General features: G+C 34.8%; 1 protein-coding gene across 1 annotated transcript in view; it reads right to left on the reverse strand.

Moving 5' to 3' along the window:
• NKAIN3 (sodium/potassium transporting ATPase interacting 3) overlaps positions 1 to 20,923 on the reverse strand; it is an 862,357-nt gene that overhangs the window by 49,604 nt on the left and 791,830 nt on the right. Inside the window, exon 5 of the mRNA XM_074207993.1 lies at positions 7,785 to 7,845. Coding sequence (XP_074064094.1) covers positions 7,785 to 7,845 — 61 coding nt within the window. The remainder of the gene's footprint in view (positions 1 to 7,784; positions 7,846 to 20,923) is intronic.

A 20,923-nucleotide genomic window follows, 5' to 3' on the forward strand; every position in this document is an offset into this window, starting at 1 on the left:
TTTTTTTGCTCACATCCACCATCTGAAGTTACCTGAATGATTTACTTATAAAAATGCACTTTGGGTTTCCACTTTTTATTTTCATTTCCGTCAGTAAATTTTGCATCTTGACCTTAGCTTGAAAAGCTTGAGCAAAAAGATAGTCGTTTCTGTTCTTCCCTGTCATCTTGTCTCCAGTGTTTCAACATTTTAGGGTTTTTTTTTTTTGAGCAAATTAGTTTTGTTTAGATCACTTCAAGATTTCTGTTTCTAAATACTATTTGAATTGATAGTACTATATCACTAACATATTCAGTTTGTGCTCAGAAGCTGAATAGGCCACAAAACTAATAAATGCTCCAATAAAGTAGATAGCAGAGGATTCAGTATTCGATAAGTAAGCAGTCTAGTCCATTAGTTTTATTAGCAATCTCTGTTTATTGTTCAGTCACTTCATTTGTGTCCAACTCTTCTTTACCCTATTTGGGGTTTCCTTGGCCTAGATACTGGAAAGCTTTGCCATTCCTTTCTCCAGCTCATTTTTCAGATGAGGAAACTGAGACAAGAGGGTTAAGAGACTTGCTCAGCTAGTGAGAATCTGAGTATTTGAACTCACAATCTTTCCATCTTCAGGTCCTCCACTAGATCCACTGTACCACCTAGAGACCCTTAAGTCAATAGGTGTTTCTAAAGTTGGTAGAAATTCCTCCTGTCAGAATCAATAATTTCATAATCTTTGTAGACTCTGATATTATTACTCCCAAAGAATACTCATAAAAGTTCTAAAAAAGCCTGATGGATTCAGAAATGGATTTTTAATTCACTTTCCCTTTAACACTATTATAAATTTCTTTCTTTTTTTTTTTAGTTTTTTTTTTTTTTGCAAGGCAATGGGGTTAAGTGGCTTGCCCAAGGCCACATGGCTAGGTAATTATCAAGTGTCTGAGGTCAAATTTGAACCCAGGTACTTCTGACTCCAAGGCCAGTGCTCTCTTCACTGTGCCACCTGGCCGCCCCAAACATTATAAATTTCAAAGAAAATATTATCCAGTTGTATTTCTTTCATTCAGAAAGACTAGGCTTTTATTTCATGTGCCAGTAAAGGAGTAATTCCAAAACAATGTCATTATGGCAGTGACAATGGTATCTACAAAGTTCAGTTTAAATTTGGAACAGGAAAAGTAAGGCTGGTGACAAAGTAGACACAAGCATAAAGGCAGGAGGAGAGAGTACTGGAGAATTCTGGTCCCAAAGAAATCTGTAGAGAACTCCCCATTTTAAGAGATATATATTATGAAGGTATTCATCCAAACTAAGACCTCAAAAATAACTTTAGGATTTTTAATTCTTAGCTACATTAAAAAAAGTGATGCTTTTTGTTTTGTCAAATAATGCTTGTCCTTCATCCTCGAAGAAGATCATGACATCAGAGAAGTGATGTCATGACAAGCACATGGATTTGATTTGATTGAGGGGTGCTGTGCTGTCACCAGCCTCATTTTCTCTTCCAGAGCCATCTGGGTCCAGTGGCCAGATATGAATCAGAATGATTGGAGATGGCCCTGGATGTCAGGCAATCAGGATTACATTACCCGCCCAGGGTCACACAGCTAGTTAGTGGCAAATGTCAGAGACTGGATTTGAGCTCCTATCCTCCTGACTCCAAGGTCAAGGCTCTATCCACTGTACCATCTAGCTGCCAAATAGTAGGAAGGAGAGGTAAAAAGGCACAGCAGAACAAGTAATGAAATTGGGACATGGATATGCATAGAGCATGAGTCAAGTGTGTCTTAGGCATGCTAGTACAGTATATCCTGGGATGAGTATTGCCATTGCCACTTAAAGAGAAAGTGAAGGGTTATAAACACTACTTATTTTGGGATTACAAGATCTTGATTTAAATTCTTAGTTTGCCACCTATGACTAATATCGCTTTAGGCAAATCATTTTTATTTTTTCCTTTTAAAATATCAAATCTCAAACTTTTCCATCTTTGGACCCCTTTAAACTCTTAAAAATAATAGGGGCGGCTAGGTGGCGCAGTGGATAAAGCACTGGCCCTGGAGTCAGGAGTACCTGGATTCAAATCTGGTCTCAGACACTTAATAATTACCTATCTGTGTGGCCTTGGGCAAGCCACTTAACCCCATTGCCTTGCAAAAACCTAAAAAAAAAAAAAAAACCTCTTAAAAATATTGAAGATGTTTTTGTGGGTTTTTTACCTATCAATATTTAATGTATTAGAAATTATTTTAGTATTATATAAACCCTCTGAAATGATATCAGGGACCCTCAGAGTCCCCAGATCATACTTTGAGAATAGCTAGCTGAGGCTATCTGGCACAAAGGGCACTTAGGTCTTGGAGTGGATAAAGTGTTCAGTCTGGAGTCAGAAAAGTCTCTTTCTGAGTTCAACTCTGGCTTCAGATTCTTATTAACTGTTTGACTCTGGGCAAGCAACAACACTGTTTGTCTCAGTCCCTCATCTATAAAATGAGCTAGAAGAGGTTATGGCAAATCATACCAGTATCTTCGCCAAGAAAATCCCAAATGGATGATGAAAAGTCCAACATGAATGAAAAAAAACTGAACAACCACAAAACTAAATCTGCATTAAAATGAAGGAATTGGATGAAATGATTTTTCCAGCTCCAAATCCTTAGGAAGTACTGAGAAGTAACTTGTGAAGTTGCTCCTAATAATCTGAAATAGTTGGTGCCCCTTGGAAAAGTTTAATATCTATCAACTTGCTTCCCTTCCCCACCTTCTAATTAAACATAAACAAATACAACACACACTAAACAAAAACAGAAAATGAATTAGATGTGTGAGAATATCAGATGAAGATAGCTAGATGACATAACTTCATTTTCGAATATTTTTAATTCATTATGATTCATTTAGAATTGATTTCTGTTTGAGTAATGTGCAAGGCACTTGGTCAGTTATTGTTAAGACTGGAAAATCTATACCTTAAAAGGATCTCCAGTTACTTGAAAAAGAATAAACAAATTAGTGAGGAAAATGTATTAATTCTGATAAATTGGCTAGAACAATTTTAAGCTAATGGAGCTTTTTTTCTAAAAATCAAAAAGTATTGTTTAAAAACAGTGAAATGTGATATTCTGATTGGTTAAATGTACTTCAGTATGATTGTGAGAATGTTAAAGTTTTCTTAAGAGATAGGATGACCCATGTAAATGGAGCGGGAAAGGAATAACATGAATATAGGGCTTACAATATGCTATGCATGCACTGTTCTAAGCATTTTAAAAATATTATCTCATTTGATCCCTAGAACAACTCTGTGAGTTAGTTGCTATGATTATCCCCATTTTACAGTTGAGGAAACTGAGGCAGACAGAAGTTAAGTTGATTTGTCCAAAGTCACATAACTATTAAGTTTCTGAGATCAGATTTGAACTCAGGACTTCCTAACTCCAGGCTCATCACTCTATTCACTATGCTACCTCACTGCCTGGAATCATAGATATTATGTTAAGAATATATATATATATATATATATATATGTATATATATATATACAGACACATATATACTACATACATATATACATTAATTCAAAGACTCCAGCTTTTGAAATAAGAACTCACTCTTTAAGAAAAACTATTGGAAAACTGGAAGTTAGTATGGTAGAAACTAGGCATAGACCAGTCTTTAATACCAAGACAAGGTTGAAATGGGTACAGGATTTAGCCATAAAGGGTGGTACCATAAACCAATTTGGAGAACAAGGAATAGTTTATCTGTCAGATCTATGGAGATAGGAAAAGGTTTTGATCAGACAAGAGATGTTGAAAACTACCTAAAATAAAAATGGATCATTTTGATTATGCTAAATTAAAATGATTTTGCACAAATAAAACCAATGTTACTAAGGGATTAGAAGGAATGTAGAAAGTTGGGAAACAATTTTCACAGCTGGTGGTTCTGATAAAGGATTTATTTCTAAAATATATGGAGAACTGAGGCAAATTTTTGTTAATACAAGTCATCTCCTATTATTAATAAATGGTCAAAGAGTATGAATAGGCAGTTTTCAGATGAAGAAATTAAAGGTATATATAATCATATTTTCAAAGTCACTATTAATTAGAGAAATGCAAATTAGAACAATTCAGAGGTACTACTTCATACCTAGTGGATTAACTAGAATGGCATAAAAGGAAAATCATCAATGTTGGAGGGGATATGGGAAAAGTAGGACACTGATACACTGTTGGTAGAGTTTCAACCTGATCCAACTATGGAATTATGCTCAAAGGACAATAAAACTGTGCATAACTTTTGATTTGGTTATATTACTACTAGGTCTGTATTCCAAAGAGATCATAAAAAGGAGTAAAGACCTACATGTACAGAAATATTCATAGCAATAGTGGTAGCAAAGAATTAGAAATTGAGGGGATGCCCATCAGTTGAAGAATGGTTGAACAAACTTGTGGTATATGATGGAAGATTATTGCTTTGTAAGAAATCTTGAGTGGGAAAGCTTCAGAAAAGCCTGGAAAGACTTACATGAACTGATGATGAATGAAGTGAACAGAACCAGGAGAACATCATACACATTAATAGTAACATTATATAATGATCAACTATGATGGACTTAGCTCTTCTTGGTAGTTCAGTGATCAAGGACAATTATAAAAGATCTGTGAAAAAATTGTAGAGGCTGAATGCAGACCAAAGCAAACTATTTTCACATTTTAAAACTTGCTTTATATGTTTTCTTTCTTTTGTTTTTTCTCCTTTAGTTTTGATTCTTCTTTCACAACATGATCAGCATGGAAATATGTTAAACATGATTGTACATTTATATCCCATATAGATCACTCACTGTTTTGTGAAGGGGGAATAAAGGGAGGGAAGTATAAAAATGTAGAACTCAAAATCTTACAAAAAAGGGAAAGTTAAAAAAGATCCTTGTGTGTAATTAGAAAAAATAACATTAAAAAAGAATATATATGTATGTATATAAGAAAGGGGAAAAGAAGGGATAACTTTTTTACTTAGCCAAAAATTGTTGGGGTAGAGAGGGCTCTCCTTGGTCTACAAATTTCTTTCTCTTTATGTATGTACATTTTGATCATTTTTCTTTTGCCTTTCTAAATTCTTTCTTTAAAAATTCTCTTAATTTCCTCTTCTTACCTGAGTACAGTCTCCCTTAGCAAGAGCACTCAAAAAGCCTTAATAGTTATAGCAGGGATGGGAAGGAGAGAGGAATATGTAGAGAATTGAATCAAAAACAATTTAATTGTAGAATCATATCTATATCTATATCTATATCTATATCTATATCTATATCTATATCTATATCTATATCTATATCTATATCTATATCTATATCTATATCTATATCTATATCTATATCTATATCTAGATAGTACAGTGTTAAAAGCTAACTTTAAGTGTGATTCATCATCCTAATTTTGGTGAAAGACTGTCAGAATATACTTATATAAGTTTATAATATTCCTTTGCAAGTATATTATATACTTAAGCACAATAGATAAAATATTTATACAAGTATTTATGAATACAATATACAACAACAAAAGTGGATAGACTATCAAACAAATCATTTCAATTAAGCACATTCTTTTTCTTTATTGGGATCTACAAAGCTTATATTGAGGACTATGGGTAAAGGAAAAATTCCCATGTCATCTCCCATTCACCACCCTGTTCCCAGCTTTTTAAAGGAAAACTGTATTTTGTGTCTTCCAGGGGATTGGAAATTTTCAAAGATTGGAGGGAAACTGTAAGCAACACCTTAAAAGTGAGTCAACTTGATGGTAAGCTAAACTTATAAATTACTTGCAAGTAAACTGCAGAACTATTTCCAAGTGTATACATGAGTAGAGGGCACTATTCAAACATTTGTGAAATATTTAGCCAAGAAAACTGAGACTGCATCTTGGTAACATGAATCACCAGAAGGTAATACCCATAGTGCTGATAAATTGTGTTTTCTCTGACTCTCTGAAATATCTAGTTATTTGAATAAAAATAAATATTGAACTGCAGTAAATTGCCTGGTATTCAATCTAGACTGCATTGTAGAAGTTTGTGCAACTGGGAACAGTCTCCAACATATAATGCATTTTTGGAGTCAACTATATATATTTTCTCCAAGGTCAGTCTTAGGATAAATCCAGTTTCACTTCATCAGTGCTATCTGCCTCTTTAGATACCCACCATTGGTGAAAACACCATTAACTTAATAGATTTTCATGATACATTGGTGGTGAGTAGAACTCTTTGCTCTTTCTTACATTTCTCTTGTAAAAAGATGAATTCGATGGAGACAGCATAGTGCAAGAAGAAAGCCTTAGGAGTCAAAGGACTTAGCCACTTAGTATCTATGTGATCTTGTGCAAGTTATTTAACCTGTTTGAGGCTCAGTCTTTATAACCATAAAACAAGGAACTAGATGTGAAAATTTTGAAGATTTCTTCCAGTCCCATATATGCCATATATGGTGGTGAGTTTCCAGGGATTAAAAGATACCCCAATTTTTATCTGAGTAAAAGATTTGAAAAAAAATACCCATATTGGCTTTGATAAAGAGTCAATTGCAAAACCAACTCTACAAAAGAAACTGCTTGGGTTATTTGCTTGTTTGCCGATTCTTTTTTAGGTTTTTGCAAGGAAAATGGGGTTAAGTGGCTTGCCCCAGGCCACACAGTTAGGTAATCATTAAGTGTCTGAGGTCCTACTTGAACTCAGGTCCTCCTAACTCCAGGGCCGGTGCTCTATCCACTGCACCACCTAGCCACTCTAATTGTTTGCTGGTTCTTAAAGTTATCAAATGCCAATTTGGTTTGCTTTGGACACAGTTTCAGACAAGCATGATTTGTATGGTTCTGGCAAGATCCTAAAAAACATTTTCAAAAAGAGGAGGAGTCATTATCTATTAGGTTGCATGTTTCCCCATAGTTCTAAGTTGCCTTAGTTTCTTATACTTGTGGTAAGCTCACAATTTTCTGTGAAGCAGTTTTATACTTTTTTTTTTGGTGGATTGTGCTTATCATGTGCAAGTAAGGGATAGAAACTGGGATCGCCCTTCCTTTTAAAGAGTTTACAATATTGAATACAGGTGCATTATTGGGTCATTTTCAGTCATTTCAACCTTTTGTGAGCACAAAAGTTTCTTGGCAAAGATTCTAGATTGGTTTGCTATTTCATTCTTCAGCTCTTTTTACAGATGAGGAAACTGAGGCAACTAGAGTTGTTACTTAAGTTAAGAGTTAGATTTAAGTGTCCAGGGTCACAGAGCTAGTGTCTGAGATTAGATTTGAATTTAGGAAGATAAACCTTGCTGATTTCAGACCTGGCAATCTATCTTCTGCTTCATCTAATTGCCCAGATGTATGTTTGCATGTCAATAAGTATAGGACATATACAAAAATATATAAAAAATTTATTTGGCAGGACCACTAACTGGGATCACCAAACTCTCAATTTTCTATTATTTCTAGATTACCAATTAGAAGATGATCTTCCTGTCTCTTTAAAATTTTGATCATTAGTCAGTGAGACCTATGAGGTTCCTACCACAATACCTTGGTATTGGGCGTCTAGCAACCAGAATTATTTAACATAATATGTTGCATTTCAATGCAAAGTTTGGGTAGTCAGCTTTTCATCAGCACATAATTGATCCTGTCTTGAATCCTTTTGAATCCCAAGGATGAGCAATTTAGTAGCTCAGTAAACAATTAGTTCTAGAAAAGTGTCTCACTCCTAGAAGCTCCAGAAATCCAAGTGCTTTCAGTACTTACAGCTGTCCTCTTCCTCCATGAAAACACTGATCACATAACAGGCATACACAAAGCCAATCAACTGTGGAAGGAAAACAAAACAATACATGTCAGAAAGTTGGACTAAATTTATGTAAAGCACAAATCTCAATTACAGCTTGTGCAATTAGCAGATAAAGGATGCCCTGAATTAACTAATAACATTTGGTAATAGAAGCCTCCTTGTATTTTTAACTAACAGCTATCATCTTGAAATGCATATTCAATTCCCATTAGGGTTAATAGGATTAGAGAAAGTTACCCAGGTATAGCCTGAACAGATTCCTAGGTATTTAATTGAAATTTGAGACTATGGTTACTAAACTGTAAATGATTAGATTTTTCAGAATATTTATTTTGGAATTAACTATTGAAGGAAATGTATTATATAGGACTGTTGTGAGCATCAATCAGCAAGTATTTATGAAATGACTAGTATGTCCTATGACTGGTGCTAGGTGATGACACTACAAAGATAAAAAGCCAAAACAAAATGAAATAATTGCTACACTCAAGTTTAAAATCATGCAAGGGAAGTGATGTTTCCTTATGTATAAATTGAGGGGGGTTATTGAACTCAATGGTCTCAAAGGTACCTTTCAAATCTAAACCTATGGCCCAATAATACTATGTAAATTTAAATAGATAATTTATAGACAAACTTAAACAGACAAATATAGACAAAATAAATATAAAGTAATTTGAAGGAGAAAGCCCTGGAAGATAAGAGGATCAGAAAGGGACTTGACTAATCTCTGGAGAAAGCCTGGATTTCTAAAAAAGCAGATATGAGCAGGAACTGCATTTCAGGCATGAAGAAAAGCCTGTACTGTTTTGCATGAGCAATAGCAAGTACCATAGCCTGGCTGAACAAGGAGGAGTGACATGTGTAGGCAACAGGTGGAGTTGGGAAGCAAGCGAGGGATGGGGTAGGGAGGCTTTTGGCTGGGGGTGGGGGAGAAGAGGGAAGGAGGAGGGGAGAGAAGAGGGAAGGAAATCTCTTTCTTTTGGCACTTTCAGATCCTTTTTCCCCTGAGGTGAATGTTTGTCTCTCTACCTCAGAATAAGGTTACTTGGGATACAAACCAGAAAAGTTTAAAGGGAGCCAGATTATGAAGGTTTAAAAATGTTAAATAGAGATTATATTATATGACTTCCGAGTCATTTTATGATTTGATGATTATGTAATATCTAGAGGTAATAGGGAACTAAAAAAGGTTTTGGAGGAGGTGGAGATTAGTGAAAAGATCAGTTCTATGCTTTAGGGATATTATTTTGGTAGGTATGTGGAGGATGTTTTAGGGAGTTTGGGTGAGTGGAAATGAAGATCCAAATTAGGGTGGTGAACATGTGAGTATGGAAAAAGAAGATGTAAGAGTACTGTATGGAAGTAGAAATTATCACAATTGTTAATTCTTTGGATATAGGAGGGAGAAAGATGAATTCATGAATATTCCTAGATTTTGAAATTAAGTGATGCGAAGGATGATGGTACCTTGAACAAAAAAAAGTAAATAAGAAAGAATGGTTGGTTTTGGAGAGGAAAGAAACTTCAATGATACCTTTGAGGTCAAATTTATTTCTGTACATTTTGATCTCCAAATTATCTTTCTTGTTACTCATATTCTGTGCATTTGTTTGTAGACTTCTACACTATGGGTTTTATTATTGCCTCTTGGAATTTTTGAGTTTCTTGATACTGTTCTTATTCCTGTACTAATAGGCACTTTCTTTTGCCTGTTTTGCACATGTTGAGTTTGACAGACTATGGGATATCTTTTTAGGAATGACTAATAAGCAGTTAATGTGAGAGATAAAAAGGAAAAATAGAGAGACAGAGAGAGAAATGACTAGGAGAATTGGTCTTGACAGAGAGAAGGATCACATCTATATCGTGAGCAAGGGAGGAGAGAATGTAGAATGTTTCAAGAAATTTTGAGATGTAAGTAGGTGAAAGAACCCACATTAATGGTCTCCTTTTTCACCATAAATTATGAGGCTAGGTCCTCTGATGAGGGAGAGTGGAGAAGGAGGTATAGGCTTGAGGAGAGAAGAGAAGGTTCAAATTAGATAATTATATAAAACACTTTGCCACAATATATAGTACATGTATCACTTATTGATTAGAAATAATATCATGTAACTATTTTTATATCAAAGAAATATTTCTTTTTCATTTTATATCACTCGGAATAATCATCATATAAGGTATATTAAAGTAATTTCATTTTAAAACATAGATCCCAATTTCCTACTCTGGGTATCCAAGAATGACCAGCTCAAATCATTTACACTATAGCAAAGAATCACTCCATCCCAAGGAAAGGACAAAGAGACAGCATGGAACTTTAATCTCATGTTACAATGATCTTGAGCCAGAGTGACCCTGAAGGGGAGGACTTAAGAAATGCTTGGATGGGGGTGGCTAGGTGGTGTAGTGGATAGAACTCTGACCCTGGAGTCAGGAGTACCTGAGTTCAAATCCAGCCTCAGACACTTAATAATTACCTAGCTGTGTGGCCTTGGGCAAGCCACTTAACCCCATTGTCTTGCAAAAACTAAAAAAAAAATTGCTTGGATACGGTGATTATATTGTAGGATCATGCAGGTGCTTTTGATTCCCTCATGCACCATTCAATAGCAAAGTTTGTTGAAAAACAAAAATCCTTGTCCAGAATTATATTAATAATAATAAGTTAATATAATAAGCTATTAATTAAGACTAAGTTCCTTGAGAGCAGGGACTATTTATTTTTTGGTTTTGTACACCCTATGCCTAAAACAATTCCTGGAATACAAGAAATACTGAATAAGTGTTTTCTGATTTGACTGATTCCTGGTTGCTATGTGACTAGGCAACAATTGTGGAAACGCCATATTCTTGTATAGAAGATCATTACTCTTGAAAATCTAAGAGAACTGTGGAGAAACATCTTTCCAAAGCTAAAAAGGATGGGATGCAAGCATGCTTTTTATAGAAAAGAATTCAGGAGAATATTCAATTTGAAATTATCTCAACTTTGTCCCATAATTTACTTTTATTATTAATTTTCAAGTGGTTTACTTATATTTCTTATTTTATACTAAAAAATGGAAAATTTGTTAATGTCCTTTTATAAAGTCATGTGAAAAGCTAAGTTGTATTTGTTAAATCTATATCTAATTAAAGATTTGTATCTCTCAACATCACTTAACCCTTACTGTCTTGCAACAAGGGCCATCTCCAGTCATTTTGATTCACATCTGGCCACTGGATCCAGATGTCCTGGAGTGAAGCTGGTCACTAATCATATCCTCACTCAAATCCAATTCATATGCTTGTAATAACATTACCTCCTAATGTCAAGATCTTTGAGAATGAAGGATAAACATGAACAACAAAACTATATAATAGTTTTTTTTGATTATCACTCTAGACTTAATGAATGCTTATTGACTCTTTATCTGAAATAATGGCTATACCTCCTGTTTTTTGGAATTGCCTATGCAAAACATGTCCCTTATTTTTATTTATTTATTTCTAATCTCAATTACATGCAAAGATAGTTTTAAACATTCATTCTTGTGTAAGTCTTGAGTTCTACAATTTTTCTACTACCCTCTCCCCATCCCATGGCAGCAAACAATTTGATATAAGTTGTACATATATAATAATTTTTAATTTCTTTCCATATTAGTTATGTTGTGAAAGAAGAATTAGAACTAACAGGGGGGGGGGGGGGAACCCTGAGAAGTAAAGAAAAAAACCTTGTAGGTGATCATCTCTCAAGATTGCTGTTAATGTGTACTGTAGAGAAACTTTTGTTCAAGTTTTCATTTTCATTCCAGTCAAAGTTCTTTTCCCAAGAAACCTCAATGATACCTTTGAGGCCAAATTTCTTTCTGTGCGTTTTGATCTCCAAATCATCTTTCGTGTTACTCAATACTCTGTGCATTTGTATATAGACTTCTAAACTATGGGTTTTATTGTTGCTTCTTTGGAATTTTTGAGTTGCCTATTATTGTTCTTCCTGTACTAATAGGTACTTTTTTTTCCATTTAAATTTATAAAAGTAAAGATAACCATATTTTTAATAAATGTATTCTATTCCTGGTCACAATCTTGTTATTTTTATATTTTATGTCAGGGCTGTCTAAAATGTGTGCTGCATGTGCCCCACAATCAGATTTTAGGCAGCCAGGGCTGTCTAAAATGTGTGCTGCATGTGCCCCACAATCAGATTTTAGGCAGCCCCCTGTGGGTTTACTAAGTGCTTTAGTAAATGAAGCTGAGCTACCTCAGAGTTTTCACTAAAATTACAAATCAAAATAGATTGTCTATTGTTTCAGTAAAAACTTCTAAAAGTAAGGTTGGACAGCCCTGTTTTGGTCATAAACTAGAATTGAAAATCCCATTCTTAGACACCATTTTCTTTTTGCAAGACAATGGGGTTGACTTGCTGAAGGGCACCCAGTTAGTATCAGCTGATACCACTTCTTAACCACTGCTTCTGAAGAGAGCTCAAACTGAACAACCCAAATTCCCACCATCTGTGATCCCCACACTTCAGAATCTTAGCTATGCTTTCTGTATTACTTCTGGCACTATCTTTGTACAAAATCAGAATCTCCCCTAGGACAGGAATTGTGCTTATTTTTTTTTCTTTGTATCCCTATTGTTTAGCACATAAGTACTTAATAAATGCTTGCTGAATGATTTAATCACCAGATGTGAGTAGTAATAAGCCCATGTCAGCTATCCAGAGTAGTTTTCTGAAAGGTCCTCAGTTTCTCATAACTAAAATGAAAGAGCTGTGAATTTAATGACCTAAAAGTACTTGCTCTCATTAGATCTGATCCTATGGTCTTTCAGGTCTCTTCCAGTTCTGATTTTTATTCTCCTTTTAAGAGACAAATTTGAAGTCAGGAAAATCTGGGTTTGAATCTTGCCTCTGAAATTTATCAGTTTTGTGACCCTGAACTTACCTGAAATGTTGAGTTCTTCCTTATCAGAGACCACTCTGATCTTCAGTTTCTTCATTTATAAAAATGAAAATATTTGTAGCCCCAACCTTCAAAGGTTGTGGTAAAGTTTAAATCAAACAGCAATGATTTTTTTAAATTTTCACTGTGGTGTCAGGCATTTTGCTAGATACTGGAGTTACAAAGTGGAAAGGGAAATATTCCCTGCCCTCAGGAAGTTAATATCCTAATGATATATTATCAGATACTATGATCTTAAATTAAAGAAGATAATGTATGTAAAGTGATTAACAAATATTTGAAAAGTGTGACACAAATATTACCTATTTATTATTCTTAAGGCTGAATTAAAACTTTCATCTGAAAAATTCTTGACTAATTTTGTGACTTTGCCTGTACAGATTTAGAATTAGTAAAGTAAAATATAACTGGGGACAAGGGAGGGAGGGAGAGACACTGTGCAATTTGGATATCTACTGTACAGTTGTTTTGTTGGTTACTTGATTTTCTCCCCTGCACTAAATTCAGTTATTCATTTAGAATGTCAGGAGAACTCTGAAATCACCATGAGAATTCTAAGCATGCCCCTTGTACTGATCTTATGCTGTAAGCAGGAATGCTGAGGGACGATTTATCACAACTGCAGTCACAGGATGTGTTTTTCATCTCAGTTTTGGTGGGAGGGGAGGGAAGATACATCAAAATGTTTTGGCTCTGTGCTTTCAGTTGTGAGTCCAAGGTCTTGTTAATACCTTGACTCTAGAAAGTCTATTAATTTTCTATAGTTCTAATATAATATAATCTTCAAGTAAAATATAGCCCTCTCTCCTTCACCTTTCTGGTAAGGAGAGCATTCTTAGTAAGATGAATTCTTATTCTGTTTTCTTGGCTGTCTCATCATAACTAAATGACAAGCAAAGAGAACACAAATGAAGAATTCCTACATTAACTATATTACTGACTTCTGGCAAGTTGCAGAGACCATATAGCATGTAAATGAGCTTCTTTCAAGATATGAGTATTTTCTTTAGCATGACTACCAAGTACAATCAACATTGTAGCATTAGATTCTTGGGGACATGAAGTACCTTCCTGCTTTGCATTTGGAGGAGTATTGGGGAAGAAAAGCAAAGGGTTGATGTGAGGGTCCCCAGAGATGGAATCTGGAAGTGGCTATGCCAATATATTCACATCATATATCAGTACTTAAAAGCTGACTCAGAGAATCACAGAATTTCAGAGTTGTAAGGGACTGCCGAGGCCATCCAGTGTAACATATACCTGAATCTGAATCTCCTCTACAAGATGCCTGAAAATATGGTCATTCATCATTCATTTATAGGTCTCAAGGGAGAACTCACTATTTCAGGTGAATCTGACCTCTAACTTTTAATATACTAGTGATGTGACAACCCTGATTCCATCTGGGGTGGGATAGATTCTGATGAGCTCAACGTTAGAAATTATGAATGAATGCTCCTTTATTAACATCTTCTCTTAAAGCTGAAGGTAGCTTTGATTTCTTGAAGTCAGTGGAACACAAAATTTCTTATATTTTACCAAATTAGAAATGATATTCAAGAACAGAATCATAGAATCATAGAACTTTAATCTGGAATGAAATCTTAGTGAGTTGTCACCTTGTCCAATCCCTATCCTCCAAGAGAATCCCTCTTACTTTCCTTGAAATCTATTTAGAGTGACACCATTACTCTAAAGGCAATTCACTCCTCTTTTGGATACCTTCAATCCTTAGTCAATTTGTTTCTATGTAACTTTTATACAATACTACCAATTGCTTCTGATGGGATCAAGTTAAAAATTTATGTACTTAAAGAAAACTATCATATCCAAGGACATTTAGGTGGTGGTGGACCTGGAATTAGAAGCATCTGAGTTCAAATTTAGACTCAGACACAATCTTTGTGACCCTGAGCAAATCACTTAACCCTTATTTGTCTCAATTCTTCATCTGGTATGGACTCAAGGCCCTGGTTGTTCTACTCTGAATGCTTTTCAACTCATCAATGTCAATTAATTTTGAAAGGTTTTTCATGTTTACCATGAAGTTATTTTCTTTTGATCCAAGGAATTCCTGAAGACAGTTTATCAAGGTGTGAATCAGAGGGAATGTGTTCTGCATTGATGGAGAGAACTCTAATGCCACTGAAATCACAAAACTTTTGAAGGAGAATATGCATTATGGATAGAAAAGAAAATTGGTAGGACAGTATAGGAATAAGACAACAGGTACACATTGGCATATAGAAAGAAGAAGCTCATTTGATTTCTTTTTTCAAAGGTTTGCACACACACACACACACACACACACACACACACGACTCTTGCAGTTTCCCTCTACTATCATATGAAAGTTATGTATTAATCCAAAAAGACATAGACTTTACTGCTTCAAGTACTTCCCCTCAACAATCCTCCATTTAGTTACAAAAGTGTTTTTTAAAGTGTATTTCTAACCATGTAACTCCTAAACAACAAATTCCAGAGACTCCCTATGGCTTCTAAATTAAATAATAATAATAATAATGATGATAATAATAATAATAATAATAATAATATAATAATGAATTTCCATGTTTGTCTTTATAGTTCTTCAAAAACTGGTCCCAACCTACTTTCTCAGTCTCATTTACATCTCACTCCCCATCCCTCTTCAGTGCAGTCAGATTGACTTTACTGTATCCCCCTCATCATGATATGATATTTCTTGTTTTGGGGTCTTTTCAGGAGCTCCATACTTGGAATGAACTTGCAACTCATTTGGTCCCTTAAAATCCTTTATTTTTTATTTTTTTATTTATTTTCTTTTTAGGTTTTTGCAAGGCAGGGGTTAAGTGGCTTGCCCAAGGCCACACAACTAGGTAATTATTAAGTGTCTGAGGCCGGATTTGAACTCAGGTACTCCTGACTCCAAAGCCAGTGTTCTATCCACTGCACCACCTAGCCATTCCCCAAATCCTTTATTTTTATTAGACTGGCTGTAGATTATATTGTCCCCTTCCAGAGGAAGAAAAACAAAACAAAACAAACACATTAAAAAACCCAACCCCTCAGAATCTGATAAACACTTTATAAAAATTATTTCTTATGTATCTCTTTCCCTTACTCCTAATTCCTCAAACCAAAAATTATTAACCCGTAAACATGTTTATCAAAATATGTATGTACAGTGTTAACCTGACTGTTCGCCTCTGAGGGGAGAGGGGTGGGAAGGGAGGGTGGAAAGAAATTTTGTAACTTAAAAATATACATGTGCATATGGATGAAAATAAATAAATGAATTAAAAAAATCTTTTATTTTAGTCAATACTCTACTTAAAGTGACAGCTTATACATTAAAATTCTCTTCATCTATCTACTATTGTCTAACTCTCCTAAAGTGTATCTTGTATTTATATTGTATATGTTCCACAGGGGGTGGCTAGGTGGCGCAGTGGATAGAGTACCAGCCCTGGATTCAGGAGTACCTCAGTTCAAATCCAACCTCAGACACTTAATAATTACCTAGTCGTGTGGTCTTGGGCAAGTCACTTAACCCCATTGCCTTGAAAAATCTAAAAAAAAAATACTCGCTCCACAGGTAGAAGCATGCATATGTTTGTTTTTATGAAATTATGCACTTTAAAATTTTTATACTTTTTATATTACACTTTTACATTTATATATATAAATATATATATATATCCATATATAATATAATATAATATGCTTGTTTATTTACATGTTATCTTTCACCATAGAATGTTAGCACACTGAGGTCAGGGACAATTCCATTTTAGTTTTCTATCTTCAGAACCTAGTATACAATGCTTAACTCATAGTAGACATTGCTGAATAAGTGGTTTTTCTGAAATGATTCACTGTTTATCCTGAGGGGAAGTAGGCAATTTAATGATTTCTTCTTTGCCATAATATGTGTTATTAACAGGATCTTTTGATAGATAGGAGGGAAGTTGTGGGTTTTTCAATCCCAGTGACACGTGGAAGTTCCTCTCCTCTGTCCTCATGTGAATCATTTCCTATAAATTTGATATGAAAATTTCCATTGTAAAAAAAATCACATCATTAGTATACACTGTCAGGTCCAATAGTTCATTAATAAACACGAATAGTATCTTGAAAGATGATGAATTAAGAATTTTGGCCATACATCAGAAAATATATGATAATGTTAGCTGAAAATGATAAGACAAAGACATACCAGACTTTTCAGTCTTAAATTGAGTAATCTGCAGGTCCTCAAGCAGATTTTCCCCAGCCATAATCTTAATATTATTATAAACAAATTAATTGAAATTTCTGCTTTTACTTTTGTATTATTGATAGGTGCATTAATAAAATATTTATCCTGGCAAATTACTTTTGCTATCTTGATTAACTAAACTGCTATTTAATTAATAATGTTATGCTCATACAAATCTGTCTAGCCATCATGTTAATCACCAATTTGCTGAGGGCTGATTGTTGTGTGGTTCTTGGTTTCTCAGCATCTAAGCTGAAATAGCCCCAGTTGGCCTCTGCTTGGCGCCAAGAAATAGATCCAGAGGCATGTTAGCCAATAGTAAACCCACTTGATGTAAATCATCTAAGGGATAATTACCCTAATCATCCCTGGTTTTAATAAAGCTTTGAGAGAGACATTAATCTTGAAGGTACCCTTTTCCTTCCCATTAAAGGCAGGTAATTCTAGCTGCTGTCTTATTCCTTTCTTCTTTTCCTCCTACCTTGCCTTTCAAAATCTAGCTCCATCAACCCCATTTTCTTTGATGTATTGAGAGAAATAACATTAGATACCAGCTTCCCACTGGACTGTATGAGAACATGATTAGATTTTACATGAAGGGTTTGTAGACAGGATTGATTAGTTTGCCTGTGGAGTTTGTATAGGGGATTTATTAGTTTATTTTCACATTTGCAGATATCAGAACTTTAAAAATAAAGGGGCAGGAGAGGGTGTTCTGCTGTTCAGAATGTGTATTGTTAAGATTGAATCAAAACAGTGAGTCATGGCTGATATTTTATGATTCTTAGGGTAGGAAATCACAGATTAAATATAATGAATGAAATTCTCATCCCTAATAATTTTCTGAGAGAATAACCCAAACAGTTCTAGACTTATTTATAAGCAGAACTGTTGATATAACTTGAGGAAGCATGGGAAGGCTCCATCCTCTTCCTGGTCCCAAAATATTTCCCTTATTAATTTTTCTGAAATCCAAAGTGTTTAGATCAATCTTTAAAGTCTTTCTTAAGGGATTTATAGTTTTTGTTTTGCAAGGCAAACAGGGTTAAGTGGCTTGCCCAAGGCCACACAGCTAGGTAATTACCACCTAGCTGCCCCTTAGGGATTTATAGTTTAATATTGTTGAAGCATGATGTTACATGGCAGGGAAAACATCTTAGGTGACTAGCACATTGGAACTTTCTTAAAGTCATTTCTATTTTGAAGGAGGGAAGGGAATAAGCACCTACTCTGTTTCAGGCTCTATGTTAAGTACTTCACAAATTTATTTCATTTTATCTTAATAACAACTCTGTGATGCATGAGCTGTTTTTCTCCCCATTTTACAAATTGTGATAACTAAGGTAGACAGAGGTTGTGATTTTGCCCAGGTCACATGGCTACAAATGACTGAGGCTAGATTTGAACTTATCTTCCTAACTCATACTTTAGTTCTCTATCCACTGTGCTAACTTAACTGCCTAATGGCTTTGAAATTAAACTTTGATGAGGATGATATTGATTCACTGATGCCAATTGTTACATGACAGTCATTTCTGAATATAAAAGATTGCTTAATAAATTGTATAAAGAGTTTGACTTCATTTTATTGTCTGTTTCATTTATATTTTTGTTACTATCTACATCATCTAGTTTAGCTTCTTTTAATTTCTATTTGTTGTCAAATCTTGCCTGCTTTGTAAGTGGCAGAATGCCAATTGAGGCAAAGGACTAAGAATTCCATTCAGTTTGGTCGTAGATATTCTGAGATCTTGGGTATGTTATTGGTCCTTAGTCTTTCCATATGAAATGTAATGAAAAAATGTAGATCTCTTCCATTGCAGTTTCATGATTTATTTTCTTCTTTACACTTCCCACTATTGATGATATTGAGAGCAGGGGTGAGGATTAGAAAAGACCCTCAGTTCCCTGGTAGATTTTTTTAAGACTTAAAAATATAGTTGAGAGAATTTTCATTCTAAGAAATCCTTATTTTGATGAAACAATCAGTCTGACAAAAAAGAAAGGAGATAGATAAATAGATAGAGAGAGAGAGAGAGGGAGGGAGAGAGAGAGAGAGAGAGAGAGAGAGAGAGAGAGAGAGAGAGAGAGAGAGAGAGAGAGAGAAATTTTAGTTTGAACCCTTTGAGACAAAGGTTTGTTAGATTTACTAGTAATGTCTTTCATTAGTTCTTTCAGAATCTCACTTTTTTTCAGTTAGAAGGAGAAGTGGATTTTGCAGGTTGATTATGAGATTAAACCTTGCATTGCTATATAATTCTGAAGTAGTTTGTTCTTTGTTCATAACCTATCTCCCTGTTTATCACTGTTTTCCTGCCCTTTGGATTAAAGACAACCCCCTCCCCTCTTTCTTCTTCCCTCTCTACTTCTCTATCTCCTCTTGTAATCTAGACAACATTATCTTAGAAAATGTCTGTTGCCTCTTATGAATAAGCCCAAACTGGCCTGCTGCTTTATTTTATTATTTCTCCTGCACACCAACTTCAGTTTAGTGTGGTACTTTACTTGATATTTGGGAATTGTAGTTCTCCTTTTGTTCATTTAGGGTTTTTTAAAAAGGGAAATATAAAGAGTCAAGGTAATCAAACTGTTCACATCATCCTTGTCTCCAATCATCGGGTATTTGTCTTTCCTGTTTAATTCCACATTGAGAGGCTTGCAGAAACCCAGTCCTAAAAATAGTGTACAGAACCCTAATTGTTAAGCCAAGAAGAGAAAGGATTGAATTTAGAGATTGCTTTAGCATTCTTTTTAAAAAGTAACAATTGGCATTGTACATCCTAGGTATTTATTCACTGTTCTTATTCCTGAAGAGGACTGTGACATCAGAAAGGTGATGTCATGATATGCAAGTTTATTGTGTATAAGTGAGGGCTATGCAAAGTCACCAACCTCATTCTCTTCTCTGAAGCCATCTGGGTACAGGGTAAGACACAGAACAGGACAGGACATGGCTCTGGATGCAGTAGGAGACTTTAGTTTTTTTTAGCTAATATCTTTAATAGATTTCAGTTTGACTGAAGCAGTATCCATTCAGTGATTAAGGCTAAGTAAAAACTGAGGTTAAAAAAAGTCCTCTTTTACCTATTCACCCCACCCCCCCCAAAGAAATTCCAAGGGAAAGGCCCTCAGAGTTTCTGGTCAAAACAGAAATAATTGCTAATAATATTCACTTTGAGTCATCATAAACCAAACAATGACCAAACAAGGTCCTAAAGGCTGGAACCTATTGTTGACCAATCGATCTAAGGGAGCCAGCATTTGTTCATTGAGAAGACCATGGTTTTCATGGGCACTTAGGCTGGAGTTTCTGTACTACTCTACTATGGTTTTGATCATGTTAGAAGGTATCAGAATCAATGAAATCATCTGAGTGAGAGAAACAGTAGATCTCTATTCTCCCCCTCCCCTTCTTTTTTTTCATCACTCAGGGCTTGGCAGCAAAGGTTATGTCTAGAAAGATTACCACCAACTTAAAAAGTTTGATGTCAGAGGGCTGCTTTACCCTACCTTTAACACATTAGGTGAAAAAAAGTTTTCTTGTTCTGCCCTTGGATGAGTTTATATCCAGCTTTTCGGAGGGAAGTATCAAGTATCAAGTAATTAAGAAAAAACAAACTACAAAAACCTTATCTCTATAGTAAATAAAAATGTATTCAATTTATAATACTATTTAGGAGCAGGTTTGACTCTCTGAGCTTTCCTAATCTATCTTGATCCTCCTTCTCTTAGTGTACACACAAGGACCTCAAATTATTCACACTCAACTGGATCATCAAATCTATTTATCTGATATAGCCTAAGAAATGGACTGGTAGATCAGAGGAACAGAATAAGCATACAAGACTCAGTAGTAAATGATCTTAGTTAATGTAGTATTTGATAAACTTGAAGT

Source organism: Macrotis lagotis, chromosome X (assembly GCF_037893015.1).
Source record: "Macrotis lagotis isolate mMagLag1 chromosome X, bilby.v1.9.chrom.fasta, whole genome shotgun sequence".
Lineage (NCBI taxonomy): Eukaryota > Metazoa > Chordata > Mammalia > Peramelemorphia > Peramelidae > Macrotis > Macrotis lagotis.